This window comes from Uloborus diversus, chromosome 4, assembly GCF_026930045.1.
Source record: "Uloborus diversus isolate 005 chromosome 4, Udiv.v.3.1, whole genome shotgun sequence".
NCBI lineage: Eukaryota > Metazoa > Arthropoda > Arachnida > Araneae > Uloboridae > Uloborus > Uloborus diversus.
In genome coordinates, this window is record NC_072734.1 from 104,111,265 (window position 1) to 104,126,245 (window position 14,981).

The 14,981-nt window shown below is 34.3% G+C and overlaps 1 protein-coding gene across 1 annotated transcript in view; it reads left to right on the plus strand.

The window, feature by feature from the left end:
- Positions 1-14,540, plus strand: part of LOC129219732 (uncharacterized) — a 105,978-nt gene extending 91,438 nt beyond the window's left edge. The window contains exon 5 of the mRNA XM_054854021.1: positions 14,314-14,540. Coding sequence (XP_054709996.1) covers positions 14,314-14,540 — 227 coding nt within the window. The remainder of the gene's footprint in view (positions 1-14,313) is intronic.
- The last annotated feature ends 441 nt before the right edge of the window (positions 14,541-14,981 follow it).

The window sequence follows — 14,981 nt, forward strand, 5'->3', positions numbered from 1 at the left end:
GAATCTGAAACTAAAGTATTGTTTTATTTAGTAATTATTTCTAGCTTCGTATTCATGCTTAAAATTTAAAAAAAGACAAGTAAAACTAACTGCATTTATAAGAAAACAAACAAGTTTAAAGTTCATTATATTGCGTCTTTCTAAATTTATACTGTATCTTCTGACTGGTGTGACATTTATAGAAGAAGCATATAGTTTGTAATCATGTATCTATAGTAAGCGCATCACATACAGCCAAATTTTAAAAAATAGAATTCTTTTTTTTGGGGGGGGGGAGGCTTAATCTTACAAAATATAAGAGCAAAAAAAACATTTAAATGAACTGCCGCCTTTCTTAGACTTTAAAATGTTCATAACATTTTATATAAACTAAATTAAAAATTTTCTTAAATTGGATCATCCAAAAGTTTATAGTGCTAATTCTTTACATTGAGTGAAAAAAAATAGAATATTAGAATTGAAATGGAAAAAAAAACATTTTCAAACGAAACAATATCAATATTTTGTCGCATCGTCTTGTGCAAGAATCACACCTTTAACCCTTTTAGATATAAATTTCACCAGCTGTTTGCATTCAAGGATACTGATACTGTTTCTACACCCTTCTTCAATGCGGCAACGAGTTCAATTTTGTTAGCGGCCCTAAGTCTTGAACATGTTTCTTTATATTTCACGATAGCACAAATTTTTGATGGTATTGAGATCGGTTGAGTTTCTCTTAGCCAATTCAATACCGAAATCCTTCTTTCTGTTTAAAATCTACGAGTCAATTTAGAGATGTGACACGAAGCTGAATCTTGCTAAAAGATAAATGTGTCACTGAATGTGTCCCTGCTGTGCCCACACATCATGCAGTAATCCAGTATGTCTTGATAAAATGCCGAATTCACACATAGTTTTGAAACGCATACAATTGCCCTGTTCCAGCAACTCTATGCATCCCCATATCCCACACCATAAAGGATGTCTCGATCTGAGAAATCGTCTTACACAAGATTTCTCAAACGCTTCTCTTTTCTAATGCCAAACCTGAACACCTCTTTCTTCAACAGATATTTCAAATAAAGATTCATCACTTAATGAAATTCTTTCTCAGTCTTGTTTGCTCCAGAAGAGTTGAGCACGTCTCTGCTTCATGTTCATCTTTGGTTTTACTTCGAGGATCCGCAATTGCAACTGCAGTTTATGCAATCGTCCAAGTGTTATTGACTTGGATAAGATAACTAAAGATTCTTTCCAACACTTATAGATGTAAGAGGCATTTTTAAAATGATTGTTTTGGACGATTCACTTTAATTTGCGTTCATCAGTACCAGTTGTTGCAAGCTTTCTACCTCATTTACTTCGGTTATTTTTTAATTGGTCGGTCCTTTGAGAAAATAAGCAACTTCCTTGTTTCCGATTTTACCACGTTGATGACCCATTTTCAGCAAAAGAATAACGTAAAAGTTTCCGGGCACCAAGCTTTACATTTGTCGCAACCCACGCATTTAACGGGTATGCAAATAATTTCGCTACTTTTCAAATTACCATTAAATGAATTGATTATTCTAATTTTTTGACCTATATAAAAAATCAAGATAAGTTTCAAATGTGTTAACGACTCTTAAATTGTCAAAATAATACCTTTAAGGTTGTTGAAATTGTCTTACCCATCCATTAATAACATGTTTTACTTTGTTTAATTAGCATGCATTTATTTTACCCGAGGCACTGACAAGTTTTGTTTAAGTAAACAGTTCTTTTTTTTTCTTTTTTTTTTTTTTGAGCAATCACATTGCTTATTGTTCTCACTTGACTGTTTTGAATTCCTATGATTTTATTTTCCCCCGCCTCCCTCTGCAGCACCACCGTCGACCGGCCTCACGATGCTGCTCCTCTTGCAAAAACCGTCTCCAGGTTGCATCCATATCCTACACACACACGCATACATACACACACTCACACACCTACACACACTCACACACCTACACACATCTACACACCTACTCACACACATACACACTCCTACACACACCTACACACACATACACATACTCATGCCTACACACAGACACAAACACACACATACACACTCGTGATTCCGAAAAACATAATTTGAATTCCAGATGTCAAAATTCAAATTAATTTTTATTTTTATTTTTATTTATTTATTTTTTATTTTATTTATTTATTTATTTATTTATTTAATTTTATTTTTTATTATTTATTTATTTATTTATTTATTTGAATTTGGGTTGCATAGTAGTTATTTCGTAAATGTGTTGGTCAAACACCCAATTAAAATTTCTGCGGTGTCATGACAACCATTTCTAATGACTTCTCTCTTTTATCGAAGATGATCCGGTCCGGATATCTTCGGTTAACCGAGCTAGGTTTGACTGTATTTTACATTGAAATTTAATCCCTATATTTCTTTAGGGGAATTCTGTTTGAGTTTTGAAAAAATACTTTCTTTAAGTAAAACTATAAGACGGAAGGAAATAATATTTTTGTTTTCGAAAAAAAAAAATACTTAAAGAAAAAAGTTCCTAAATTCTTTTTTACATTGTGGAATATTAGCATTAAGAGTAAAAGAATTCCCGCAGGTTGAATATGACTCGTTGATGATTTTTATGAATGCAATAAAAACTTAGAAAGCCGAGATATTAATTATTTTTTGTGTCTGTGCACTCTAAATATGTCTTTCCCCCTTCTCTTGAGCAATTGAAGTTTTTAAATATAATCAACTACTTGAAAAACACAAATCTGTAAAAAAAAAAAAAATGTCAGCACAAGTTTCAAAGTTAAAAGGATCGCTTTTGTCTTTGCATCCATTCGCTCACACCTTTTTTTATTGATAAAAGGATTCTTTCTTAGCCCAAATTACTGCATGTAATTTTTTCACAAATTTGTGCGCAAAAGAAAAAATTTTTAAAAAGATTGAGCATAGCTGGAATATTACTAAAGTTAAGAAGCAGTAAGCGGGGTCGAATCTTTCAAACATATCTGAGGAAATTTTTCCATCAATGGAAATCTTTTTTGAGAAAAAGGAAAATACACATTATCTCAAAAATTAATTTCAGAAACAAAGTGACGCAAAACCTTTAGTACTAATTATCGCAAAAGAAATTTTTTCTCGAAAATTTCGGTAAATTCAACATTTTATGAAATACGTTTAACTCTTTGGCATACAAATAAATTTATTTTCAGTCATGCTCACCTTGCATAAACTTTAGCCCTTTTACATCCTTAATTTTATGTGTCATTGTCGACTTCGAAGTTTTCGAGACGTCATTTTTTTTTTTTTTTCTTCTTCAAGTTCCATTTTCGACTGGTTTCTTCAAGACGGCATTTTTTTCATTAGAAAATATACTCTTTAACGTCTCCGAGATGTCCTTCATTTCATAAGACACTACTTACTCTTTGACTCCTCCGAAACATTATGCATTTCACATGTCATTACGCACTCGTTGACGTCTCCGAGACGCCATTCATTTCATAAGGACAAACTCTCTGACGTCTCTGAAAAATTGCACTTCGTGTGCCATTAGACTCTTTGACATCTCCGAGTCGTCATTTATATCATAAGACAATACAGACTCTTTGATGTCTATGAGACATCTTTCATTTTATTAGACACTAGTGGTACCCGCACGGCTTTGCCCGTAGTAGAAAATTAAAAGGTCATTTGGCTCTCCTGTATATTTGGAGGTAATGGATGATGAATTTTTCGCCAATTTGCTATATTAATTTGCTCTTCCACGTTATGTTAATTTGCTCGTCCACGTAATGGTAATTTACTCGTCCATGTTATGATAATTTGCTCAGTAAAATGTTCTTAAAATTTGAATTAAAAAAGTACAAAATCGCATTTTTGAAAAATCGCTTTGAGGTGCACACCCCCATGCTACAAACTAATTTTGTGCAAAATTAATGAACAACAAATTTAATGAAGATCGGCCGAACGGTCTAGGCGCTATGCGTGTCACAGAGATCCAGACAGAGATCCGGACAGAGATCCAGACGTTATTATTAGTAAAGACTATAGACTCATTGACGACGTCTCCGAGAAGTTGTTAGCCATTTCATGTGCCATTACAGACTCATTGAAAACACGTAGACGTCATTCATTTCATAAGTCAATACAGACTTTTTGACGTCTTCAAGACAAATCCTTTGACAAATCCAATCCGTCAAAATTTTAAATACTTCTAACTGTAAAACTACAAGCTGCGCCACTATGAGCCGTTATTGTCTAAAATGTTACCAAAAAAAGTGTATTCTAGCTTTCTTCTTGCTTGAAAATTTACAAGCATTTTCTTAAGAAGATCTAACAGATTTACAGCATTTTACTTCAAATATGTTATATCTGTTGATCCACACTTTTGAAATAAATTCTGATTACTATAGAGACTTGATATTTTCTTCTCTTTTTTTCACCTACCGATTTAAAAAAATCCTTTTGAAGCACGAAAATGCAAACAATCCTGTGAATAGGGGTGACACAGGATTTAAAGAGGATGTAATTCGGAACCGTTTGGAATCATTCGTTTAGAAACTTGGAAGGGATAACAGAGTGCTTCATCAACATGGTAGAGGAAATACGTTTACGCTTCGGGGAAGGAATTCGAGCCGTTTTAGCCAACACTACTTATCCTTCACTTTCATCGAAAAGCTGTCTTAGTTTCTGAAAGGAAAAAAAAATCTAGCTTTTAACATTTTTTAAGAAAGCAAATAAATGAAGGTTGAATAATTTTCAGCTGTTTGAATCGCATAACATAACGTAAAACACCAGTAGTGTCCAGTACTTCAGTAGTGCCCACTTCAAGGTCTAAAACACACTAGTAGTTGCCACAGTGAAGTATATTTTTAAACTGTGAGTCAACAATATTAATTACCTCTCTTAAAACTCAATGAGCGTATTATAGCTCAATTCTTCCTTAATCATCCCAATTTCTAAAAATGTCAGAATTTCAATTTGTTCAATTTTTATCCATTTTTTTCCCAAAGCTCAAATTTGATCCGTTAGCCGACACTCCAAAATCTGAACATTTCAGTAGTGACCACCTGACATTCTCCCATCCAAAGAATTTACAATACTTAATTTAAATTCAAATAACTGGTGAATAAAATTGATGCAGTCTGATGATTATATTAAGTACCAACAAAAAAAATTTACATTATTACTGTTCATTTCTTTCTTCAAAACATATAAGTAAACTTGAAGTGACCACTGCTGGTATTTTACCTTATACGGGGGAGGGAAGAGGTTCAGTTCTACCAATTAGATGAACTGAATTGAATATATTACTGTTGTGCAAGTAGTATGAATTGGATTACATACGCATGATGTATTAAGCGGTAAAATGTGTCATTTAAAAATGCTGTAGTTGTTAAGCAGCAATGAGAAGAGAAAAAAAGGGGGAAATAATGTTAGGCAGAAAAAGTGCTTATAATTGAAGTTTCAATTTGAAATGACTAAAAGACAAGCTACAGGAAAAATGTGAACCTTGGAAATTATCAAAATGTATAAGATTTTGTCACTATCAAAAAAAAAAAAAGAAAAAAAAAGTGGAGATTTAAAAAAAACTACACCACCAACGTGGAATAGCGCCGCTGTGAGAATGGAATATATAATTTTAGCATTGCAATACAGCAATATGACAAAAAAAAAAACAGTAAAACTATTTCATTTTTCACTGTTGTAAAACTTGTTATGATATATAATAACAATGTAACAAAAACAACAATATTGTTATTATAACAACGTAGTTTCAATAAAACACTGTTACTACATAACAATATAATAATAGCAGTAGTTATTGTATTATTATATAATAGCAATATAAAGGTAATAAAAATATTATTATTGTTACATTGCTACCATATAACAATACAACTATTTTTATTACATAGTTATTATATAATTGCAATAAATACATTGCTATTATTATTGCACTGTTGTAACTAGTAATAATGATGCAGTAATAATATTGTGTTCAACATTACTACTTAAATTAATTAAACAGTATTTAAAATACTATAAAATAATAAGGCAATGGTTGACGCGAACAATAAAAATGAACTATAAATCGTCAGGTAGTAACTTTTCATTTGTAGATATTTTTAACCCCCGACACACAAAGGAAGGGAGTTATAAGTTTGACGTGTCTATGTATCTGTCTGTAGCACTCTAGCGCCTAAACGGATGGACCGATTTTGGGAAAAAAAAAATTGTTTGAAAGGAGAATTGATCGAGAGTGTTTTTAGCTAGGTTGCATCTTTGGATGGCATTAATTAACAAAGATATTAATTAAAAATCTCTAAAAGGTTTTTCGCGATTTTTGCTGTGAAAACATATAAAAAAATTTAAAATTTAATACCAAAATAAAAAGAATTTTTTTTCTCAGTCTGATAGAATGTGCTTGGAACTTCCATGTTTCATAGAATTCGAATTATAACGTTTTTTAAAGCAGATTTTAATAACAGCTAAGCCTTTAATCACGCGACTGATAACCGAATTCATTGTTGAACGAACAAGGAAAATAAAAGCAATGATATAAAATTTTTATCTATTGCCAGTTTCTATTTAATAGCACATAAAATATTTAACATTGATTTTTAATAATATAAGGCTTTTAAAATGATTTTCAATTTTCCCTCTTGACTCTACTGTTGCGACTCACAGTCGGGGTTTTTTTTTTTTTTTTTAAATTTTTAACTTTATCGTTGCTTGTTCTTGAGAACTGATCTACTCGCTCCAAGATAAATTTTCCGTCGATCCACCAACAAAAGCTTATTTCGATCAGCCCTGGGTATGTCTGTTTGCTCTTGGAGTGGAAGCACGAATTAGTCGCTTTGAAAGCTGCCTGGATCCATTTCTTTCGTCTCATTTGTTTGCTCTAGAGAAGTTGCGAAAAATAAGATCCTGCTAAAACTCGCATCTCAACCCGATGAAACAGCAGCGGGGGAGTGCTGAGATCAGTAGAACCGGGAATACATTCCTTCCATTGAACCGTAAAACCCACTTTCGTCGATTGAGGCACTTTTATCACTTGCACCTTTACAAACCAATAACTGCAAGGAATTGGGATTACTTCTTCGTCAGAATCTTCAGTGGTTTATTTGCGTACAAGTTCCCGACATCGAAGTTGGCGACTTGTATTGAAATTGAAGGATTCTTCGAACATTTGTAATTAATTTTAATTCTGTCTTTAAAATAAAATCGTGCAGTTTAAAAGTTCACACTTCTGGTTTCTTCCGAATGTATATATAAAATTAGAATAAAGAGTTGCTTGCATCTAATTCCTCCAAAAAATGATATGTTTTATGTGCCGCTGGTGTAAATAATGTTCGAATAAAGTGATTTTCAGAGCTTTTTTTTTTTTTTTTTTAAATTTCCAGCACTGTAACAATCTTATCAACAAAAAGTCGAGTCCAAGAACCAGACACAGAATTAAGAAGCATTAACTAAGGTAGAATATTAATAAGAAGAATAAAAGTAAAAGAAAGTATTTTACTGAGAAGCGAACGTATCTTCAACTATAAGACACGAATATAGTACAACAACTTTGTCTTGAGTTCATCGTTTGAATCATAAGAAAACGCTACGTTTTAAAATTTTGACCTCAGTATGACCGATTTGCAGAATTGGCAATATAGTGACGCAACGACACGTAACACAGATTACCCAAGTAACTCCAACAAGCAGATATTAGCAATTTAGGAATTTGAGTTCAGAACATCAACTATTCATTCAGAGTCAGAAGCACCCCGATGTGAGGTTACGGGAGGTCATTGTGACCTCCCAAAAAATTTTATTACATACATTTGGTCTGTCCATTCTTCAAATTTGGTAAGATTATTGCCATTCGGAAATGTCGAATGTCCCCTTTCATTAAATTTTCTTGCGTATGCATACCCATATTTTATCATTCGGCTAAATTTATATTACCATTCGGGAAATTGAGAATTTCGTCCTCCCAAAAATTTTAGTTGGAGGTGCCTTTGTTAAAAGCCCTGAATCTTTACTCATAATGAAGCTGAAAGTCTGTATGTCTGGATCTCTGGATGTTTGTTACGTGAATAGCGCCTTGACCGTTCGCCGATTTTCATAAAATTCGGCACAAAATTAGTTCATAGCATAGGGGTGAGCACCTTGAAGCGATTTTTCAAAAATTCTATTTTGTTCTTTTTCTATGATTTTATTTTTACCACCATTGGTGGATTTAATTCCTCTGCACCAAGCGAATTACCATAGCATAGACGAGGAAATTGCTATAACATGGACGAGCAAATTACCATAACATTGACGAGCAAATTAACATAGCATATTGGCGAGAAATTCATCATTCATTATTTGTAAATATACAGGCGAATCAAATGGCCTTTTAATTTTCTACTGCGGGCAAAACCGTGCGGGTACCAATAGTAGTAGAATGAAGTAGCGACACGTCCGCCATCTTATTGCTGAACCACGCTTTCTTCCTATTTCTGCTGTGGTGAAAAGCGTGTTTTGCTTCTGTGTGTGGTTCCTTATTTACTTTATATTAATCTACAATTGAGAAGACCTCCATCAAGAAGCAAAACACGCTACTTCATCATAGAAGAAATAGGAAGACAGCTGAATTTAGCCCCATGATGGCGGACGTGTCATTACAAACTTCGATATAGGGCTTTAGTTCAAAGCATTTAACAAAATTGATTTTTTTTCCTTTTTTTCTGTAAATTCAAAAACGTTTCATGCTAAGCACAAACGTCCTTTTCTTCCTTTTCTTTTTCCTTTCAAAAAATTCCTTTCAAACTCCGCGACACTTCGTGGATTATTATACCCTTCTTCTTCTCACGCCGTCTAAAATATTTTTTGAGTAAATATGTAGAAACCCATTTTCTTTCTTCCTCATTATTTGCTCCTACCGAATCTCAAGAACTAATATTTCCCTTGAAAGAGCTTGCATTTCCCTCTTATATAAAGCTGCGGAGTTGTAGACGAAAGAATCACTACAAGGACTTACATCTCCTTCGAGCCGTAAACGCACTTTCTCCAATTGACGGAGGTATGTTGTTTTATTCGGCCAAACTTCTCGCAAACCAATATCTGCAAAAAAAGAGATTCATATTACATCCACTTCACAGCCCTGCTCTTTATTGGTTGTATTTCCATCGCGGATTGAAACCGCCGGGATTTTTAGGCTTACGAACGCGCAGAACCACCGAGATTAAAATTCACCAGACGATGAAATTTGGAAGGATGTTCTAAGTTCGCTCTTTTTCGTTCTCAGAATTGTAATCTTTAGTTTACTCAAATTTCTATGGATTTTTTTTGCTCAAAATTCTTTTGCTTCCCCCAATTCTATATTATCTTAATTTTCCGCTTGAGAAGAACAAAAATAATAAAACAATGAATTTGTTTCTGCCAAAAGTTTTTACTTCCTTTTACAAAAAAGGAAGTATTGTATTCGCGAAAAAGTAGACCTTAATTTCCATTTTACTCACTCCCGAATTAATATTGAGGTTTTTTTTTTTTTTTCGACTCGATCACACGTGGATAAGTGCCTAAGAAAGTATAGACACGCGAAATATCCATAATGACGATTCCCGAATTAATTACAACGAATTTTCTCGTGACGTCTGTATGTGCGGATGTGCGTACGTGCGTATGTATATCGCATAACTGAAGAACGGTAAGTACTAGAAAGTTGAAATTTGGTACGTAGACTCCTAGTGGGATCGAGTTGTGCACCTCCCCTTTTGGTTGCATTCGGGTGTTTCTAAAGAGGTCTTTTTACCCTTTTTGTGGGGAAATCATTGTTAATTTCGATGTAAACTCAAGTGGTGTTATTATTTGGCGGGCACTTGGCGATATATCGCCAGTCTCTTGGTCGCCAAGTTTTGTCGCCAACTTGGCAACAAATTTGGCGGTTTTTTAGAGCAATCACGATTGCTTATTGCTTTTATTTGACTCTTTTGATGTGCTATCATTTTATTTTCTCACCAGCATCCTGTGCAGCTTCATCGTCTACCGGCTCCTCACGATGCTGTTCCTCTAGCGAAAACCGTCTCCAGGTTGCGTCAATATCCTACACACACACGCATACATACACTCATGTACACACACAAACACATACATACACTTACACACACACGCATACATACGCTCATGTACACACACAAACACACACACACTCAAACACATTCACACACACGCAGACACCTACACACAATTACCCACACACTTATGCCTGCACACAGACACAAACACATATGCCTACACACATACACATTCCCCCTCACACACAAAAACTCATACACACAACTACCCACCCACACATACACATACCCCCTACACACGAACACACATACCACCCCCCCACACACACATAAACACACACGCCTACATACAGACACACACTCGTGATTGCGAAAAACATAATTTGAACTCAAGAGGTCAAAATTCAAATTAATTATTTATTTAAAATCTGTTTTAATTTGGCCACTGTTTTGATACTTAGAAAGTAAACTATTGAATCACATTAAAATTGCCAGTAATTGGGAAATGACATTAAATTAGAGTAAAAGGAAGTCATGTGATGCACACATCAGCTCGTTCCATTCATGAATTGCAGCCAGGATTTAAAATAGTGGTTCACTTCTTTTAAAGCTTCCCCCCCCCCTCGCTTTTTTATTTTCGATTTCTTTACCAGGCGATGCTTAATCGTTTTTTTTTGGGGGGGGGGGGTACCGGAGGGTTTCTCATCACTAAAATGGCTCTGGCGGGCAAGCGAATATACAAATAAACCTTTAAAATTTCTCTTTATAACACTGGAAAACATGGAACAAGAAAGACAACTGCAAGCAAAAATTATTGTCATCATTACTGATGTTTACTATGTTACTAATAAGAAGTTTGCATCTGCTTCAAAGAAACCAACTTCTCTATATATTTGGCGTTAGGTTTGTGGCATTTTGACTGTTTACGGTATTTGAAATGAAACATTGAAAAAAAAAAAAAAAAAAAAACCTGCCTAACGGGTCAACTTTGTCGGCAGTATGTGGCCTACAGGCCGTAGGTTGAGCACTATTCTATTGTTACATCCTGTTTCTAGAGGAAGTTTATAATACATGTGACAAATATTTACTTTGAGATGAAGTCCCATCGCGCATAAAGAGAGAATAGCCTATATTTACCATTTTCTGCTTGAAATATCACAAGTTCGTATGCTCGAATTTAAAAACAATTTTGAAAAACCACAGTGACAAAAAAAAACTCTTAAAAACGCTCTTAAACTGATGACTAGACGTGAATTAAAGAAAGCTCGAAAATCTGCAGCATTCGAAAAGTTTAAAATGCACAAAAATGAACAAATATATGCTTGCTTAAATACCACCTTAAAATTAATTTTATAAATGTATTGAAAAAACTTTAACTTTATAATTTCTCTTATTTTTCATTGTTTTTGACAACAATTAAAAAGCTTAAGTATGTTAACTTTATAATTAACTAGTATTTTTTACTTCCTTTAACAAAAAAGGAAGTATTGTATTCGCGAAAAAATTTTCACTCAAAAATTTTTACTCAATCGGATGTTCCTAAAGGGGTCTTTTGCCCCTTCTTGGAGTTAAATCATCGTTAATATCGATGTAAACTAAAGTTGTGTTGTAATTTGTCGGACATTTGGCAATATATCGCCAGTCTTTCGGTCGCCAACTTGGCGACAAATTTGGCGGTTTTTTTTTCTTTTTTTTTTAAATTTGGTTTCAATTTGTCTATTGTTGGTGATATTTAGAGAGTAAACTATTGAATCACATTAAAATTGCCAGAAATGGGAAAATGACAACAAATTGGAGTAAAAGGAAGTCATGTGATGCACGCATTAGCTTGTTTTTTCGTTCGTTTTGGTAAACGGAAGTGAAACGCATGCATTATGGCGGAAATAGTAAACTGAGAAATAGCATTTAAAAAGGAATCGAAATAAATGAAAACCGATTTTTAAGACTTTCGAAAACAGCAGAGTACTAAGCGTAAATGAATCAAGGAACGAAGAAGATAGAAAATACTTGCATGTATGGATGAAATCTTTGAATTCATTAAAAAGAAATAATTTTAAAAACAACGGGAAAACTTTTTTCAACGAAAAGGAAGCACATATGTGCCTAAGCCAAGTTTTACATAAAATGTTATAATTTATATTTGTCTTTTTTATATTAGCTTACTTAAACTTTAGAAAAACTACATAAAATTCCTAAAACTCGTATGAGGTTCATACTTTTCTTTCCTTTTTCTTGGGGGGGAGGGGGTGGAGGGGTGTAACCCTAAATTACAGCCAGGGGTGTCACCTGCGCTAGGTGTGCCACTGCTTTACCGTAAGTTATCCCCAATGTTAAAAATATCTCTACAGAGAAAAAGTTTTAAAAATTAATTTTTATCTTTACCAATTATAAAGCTGAAAATATGTGTGTCTGAATCTCTGGATGACTGTTGCGCGCATAGCACCTAGACCGTTCCGCCGATTTTAATGAAATTTGGCACAAAATTACTTCTTAGCATAGAGGTGAACACCTAGAAGCGATTTTTTGAAAATCCGATTTGGTTCTTTTTCTATTCCAATTTCAAGCCACCATTGGTGGAATCAATTCCTCTACAGCAACACCAAGCGAATCACCAAAACATGGACGAGTTAATTACCATAACATGGACGAGCAAATTACCATAACATGGACGAGCAAATTAACATAGCATATTAGCGAGAAATTCATCATGCATTATTTGTAAATATACAGGCGAACCAAATGATCTTTTAATTTTCTACTATGGGCAAAGCCGTGCGGGTACCACTAGTAACTAAATAAAAGAATTAATGCAAAAGTAAAGTTTTTTTTAAATAAAGACCTTCACTGAAAGACTTAGTAGTAATCGTGTTCAACTCTTAAAAGAAAAGCTATTCTACTCCCCATTCCGTGTTTCTAAGATAACCTCACAACTTATTTTTACTCTGAAAATAAAACGTGCGAACTTTCGGAAATCCTTTAAATATGCTATGAAAGAGTAATTTTGGGAGCCACTTATTAAGAGTATGGTAAAACAAGAAGGGGAATTTCTCATCATGTTTGTAAAAGTGATGAATAGCTTAATGAGGTATACCTAAAGGTAATTATTCATCCACTTAATTTAATATCGGCATATTAACGTCCCACACTGAATTGATACGTTTTATATTCTTGTGCGGGAGCGAATCTCTAAAATTAATGTAATCTATTTGTAAGTGTCAGATATAAATGGCTTTTACTCGCTTGGCATGACTTTTGCGTCTGATATTAGACAAAGTATTTTTAGGTATTTCTAATAAATTACCAAAAAATCAAAGTATTCATAGGTTTGAAAACAGAAAGTTAAAAGGCATCAGTTTGAAAAACTTGAAAAATGTTCATTGGCAACTTCTACACGTATGATGTCAACCAACTTCTGCAGTTTTAAATTTGGTAAACCAAGCTCTTAAATTGTAACCTTTCTCCAAAACCATGCTATCAAAATCGTAAGAACAATGCTGAAATTCTATTGAGAGAAATTGGATTCTTCGTGATTGCCGACTTTGCTATAGTATAGTCAAACTTTTTTCCTGTGGAATTAAAGTTTGGTCATAAAGAGCTTGAACTTTCTCCCAAGCGAAGGGATTTTGGCCAGAAAATACTAGCATAAAAAATCAGGGATTCAAGGCAGGTGTCAATAATTTAACTACTTCCGGGCTTGTAGGTGTGATCGATCCATACAGGATGTTGTTGGCTGACATTTGTCAGGCTTCTTCAGGCCGCAAATTAATTCTGAGTGGAAATCTGTACCACATATTTATCCATGCCTACGAGCATAAGCCAATAAGATGTTTTCTAACAACCGAAAAGGATAAGGCAATCAGAAGTCCTGAAAGACAATAGACAAATCAGAAGTCCTCAAAAACAATAAACCAATCAGAAGTCCTCAAAGACAATAAACCAATCAGAGTAATAACCAACAATAAACCAACATCAAACTGAGATTGATGCCCTATCTATCAACGATTAAGATCAAGATCCACTAGGTAGAGACTTCTCCTTCAAATTCATTTTACTCTGAAGAAAGCTCTGGGACATTTCAGGGCGTCTTGGGTGGACGAAGGTCTACAATGCCAGAAAAAAGACAGTAATAAGTTCGGAAATATGACTTTACATTGAATATGATAGGTTTGGGAATATGACCAAAGATTTCGGATGGTTAATTCAATCCTCGCCTTACTACTGTTCTCTGCCGTAGTAGTAAAACTTTGTACTAATTATTGTTTCTTTTTATTTGTATTTCAGCATCAACAGTTCAACAAATTGAGGAAGAGAACACGTTGCTCATCAACGACCTGTACCGACTCCTCAAGAAGTACGCCAATCTCAAACAAGTGGTGCACACTCTGCACCTCTCGTACCGGGGAGCGCGGATGTACCCCATTTTTCCGAGGTACAACATGCTGAAAGACATGATCAAGGACGTCCTCAGGGACCCCTCTTACATGGAAGTGTGCCACGAAGAGAGCTAAGGCTCTCTCTTCTGCCCAACCCTCCCTCTTCTCTCTCGCTCTCTTCGCCCCCAAAGTGGCGCCAAGCTGACGATTCAGTTCTGTGGCAGGCTTGAATCGAGGAATTCGTTTGTGCCATAAGGTACGATGCTAAAAGTTATGCAGAAACGTGTGAAGTCACTTGTTTATATTACTTCGGGATTTCATAGTGTCGCTTTTGACACTATTAGAACAGTTATGCGGACAGCTTTTTGGAATTGAGCATACTTTCGTGATTTAAAATAAGACAATGTTTTTCCATGTAGGTGTAATTTTTAGGTACATATTGCTATTATAATCATGCTGATAGCTGAATAATATTTCTAAAGCCAGTTTTTATCTCAATGTTGTCTCCCGTTTAAGCCCTTTAAAGATAATTTTTGTACGTTATTGTCGTAAAGAACGCAATTTATAACCAGTTCA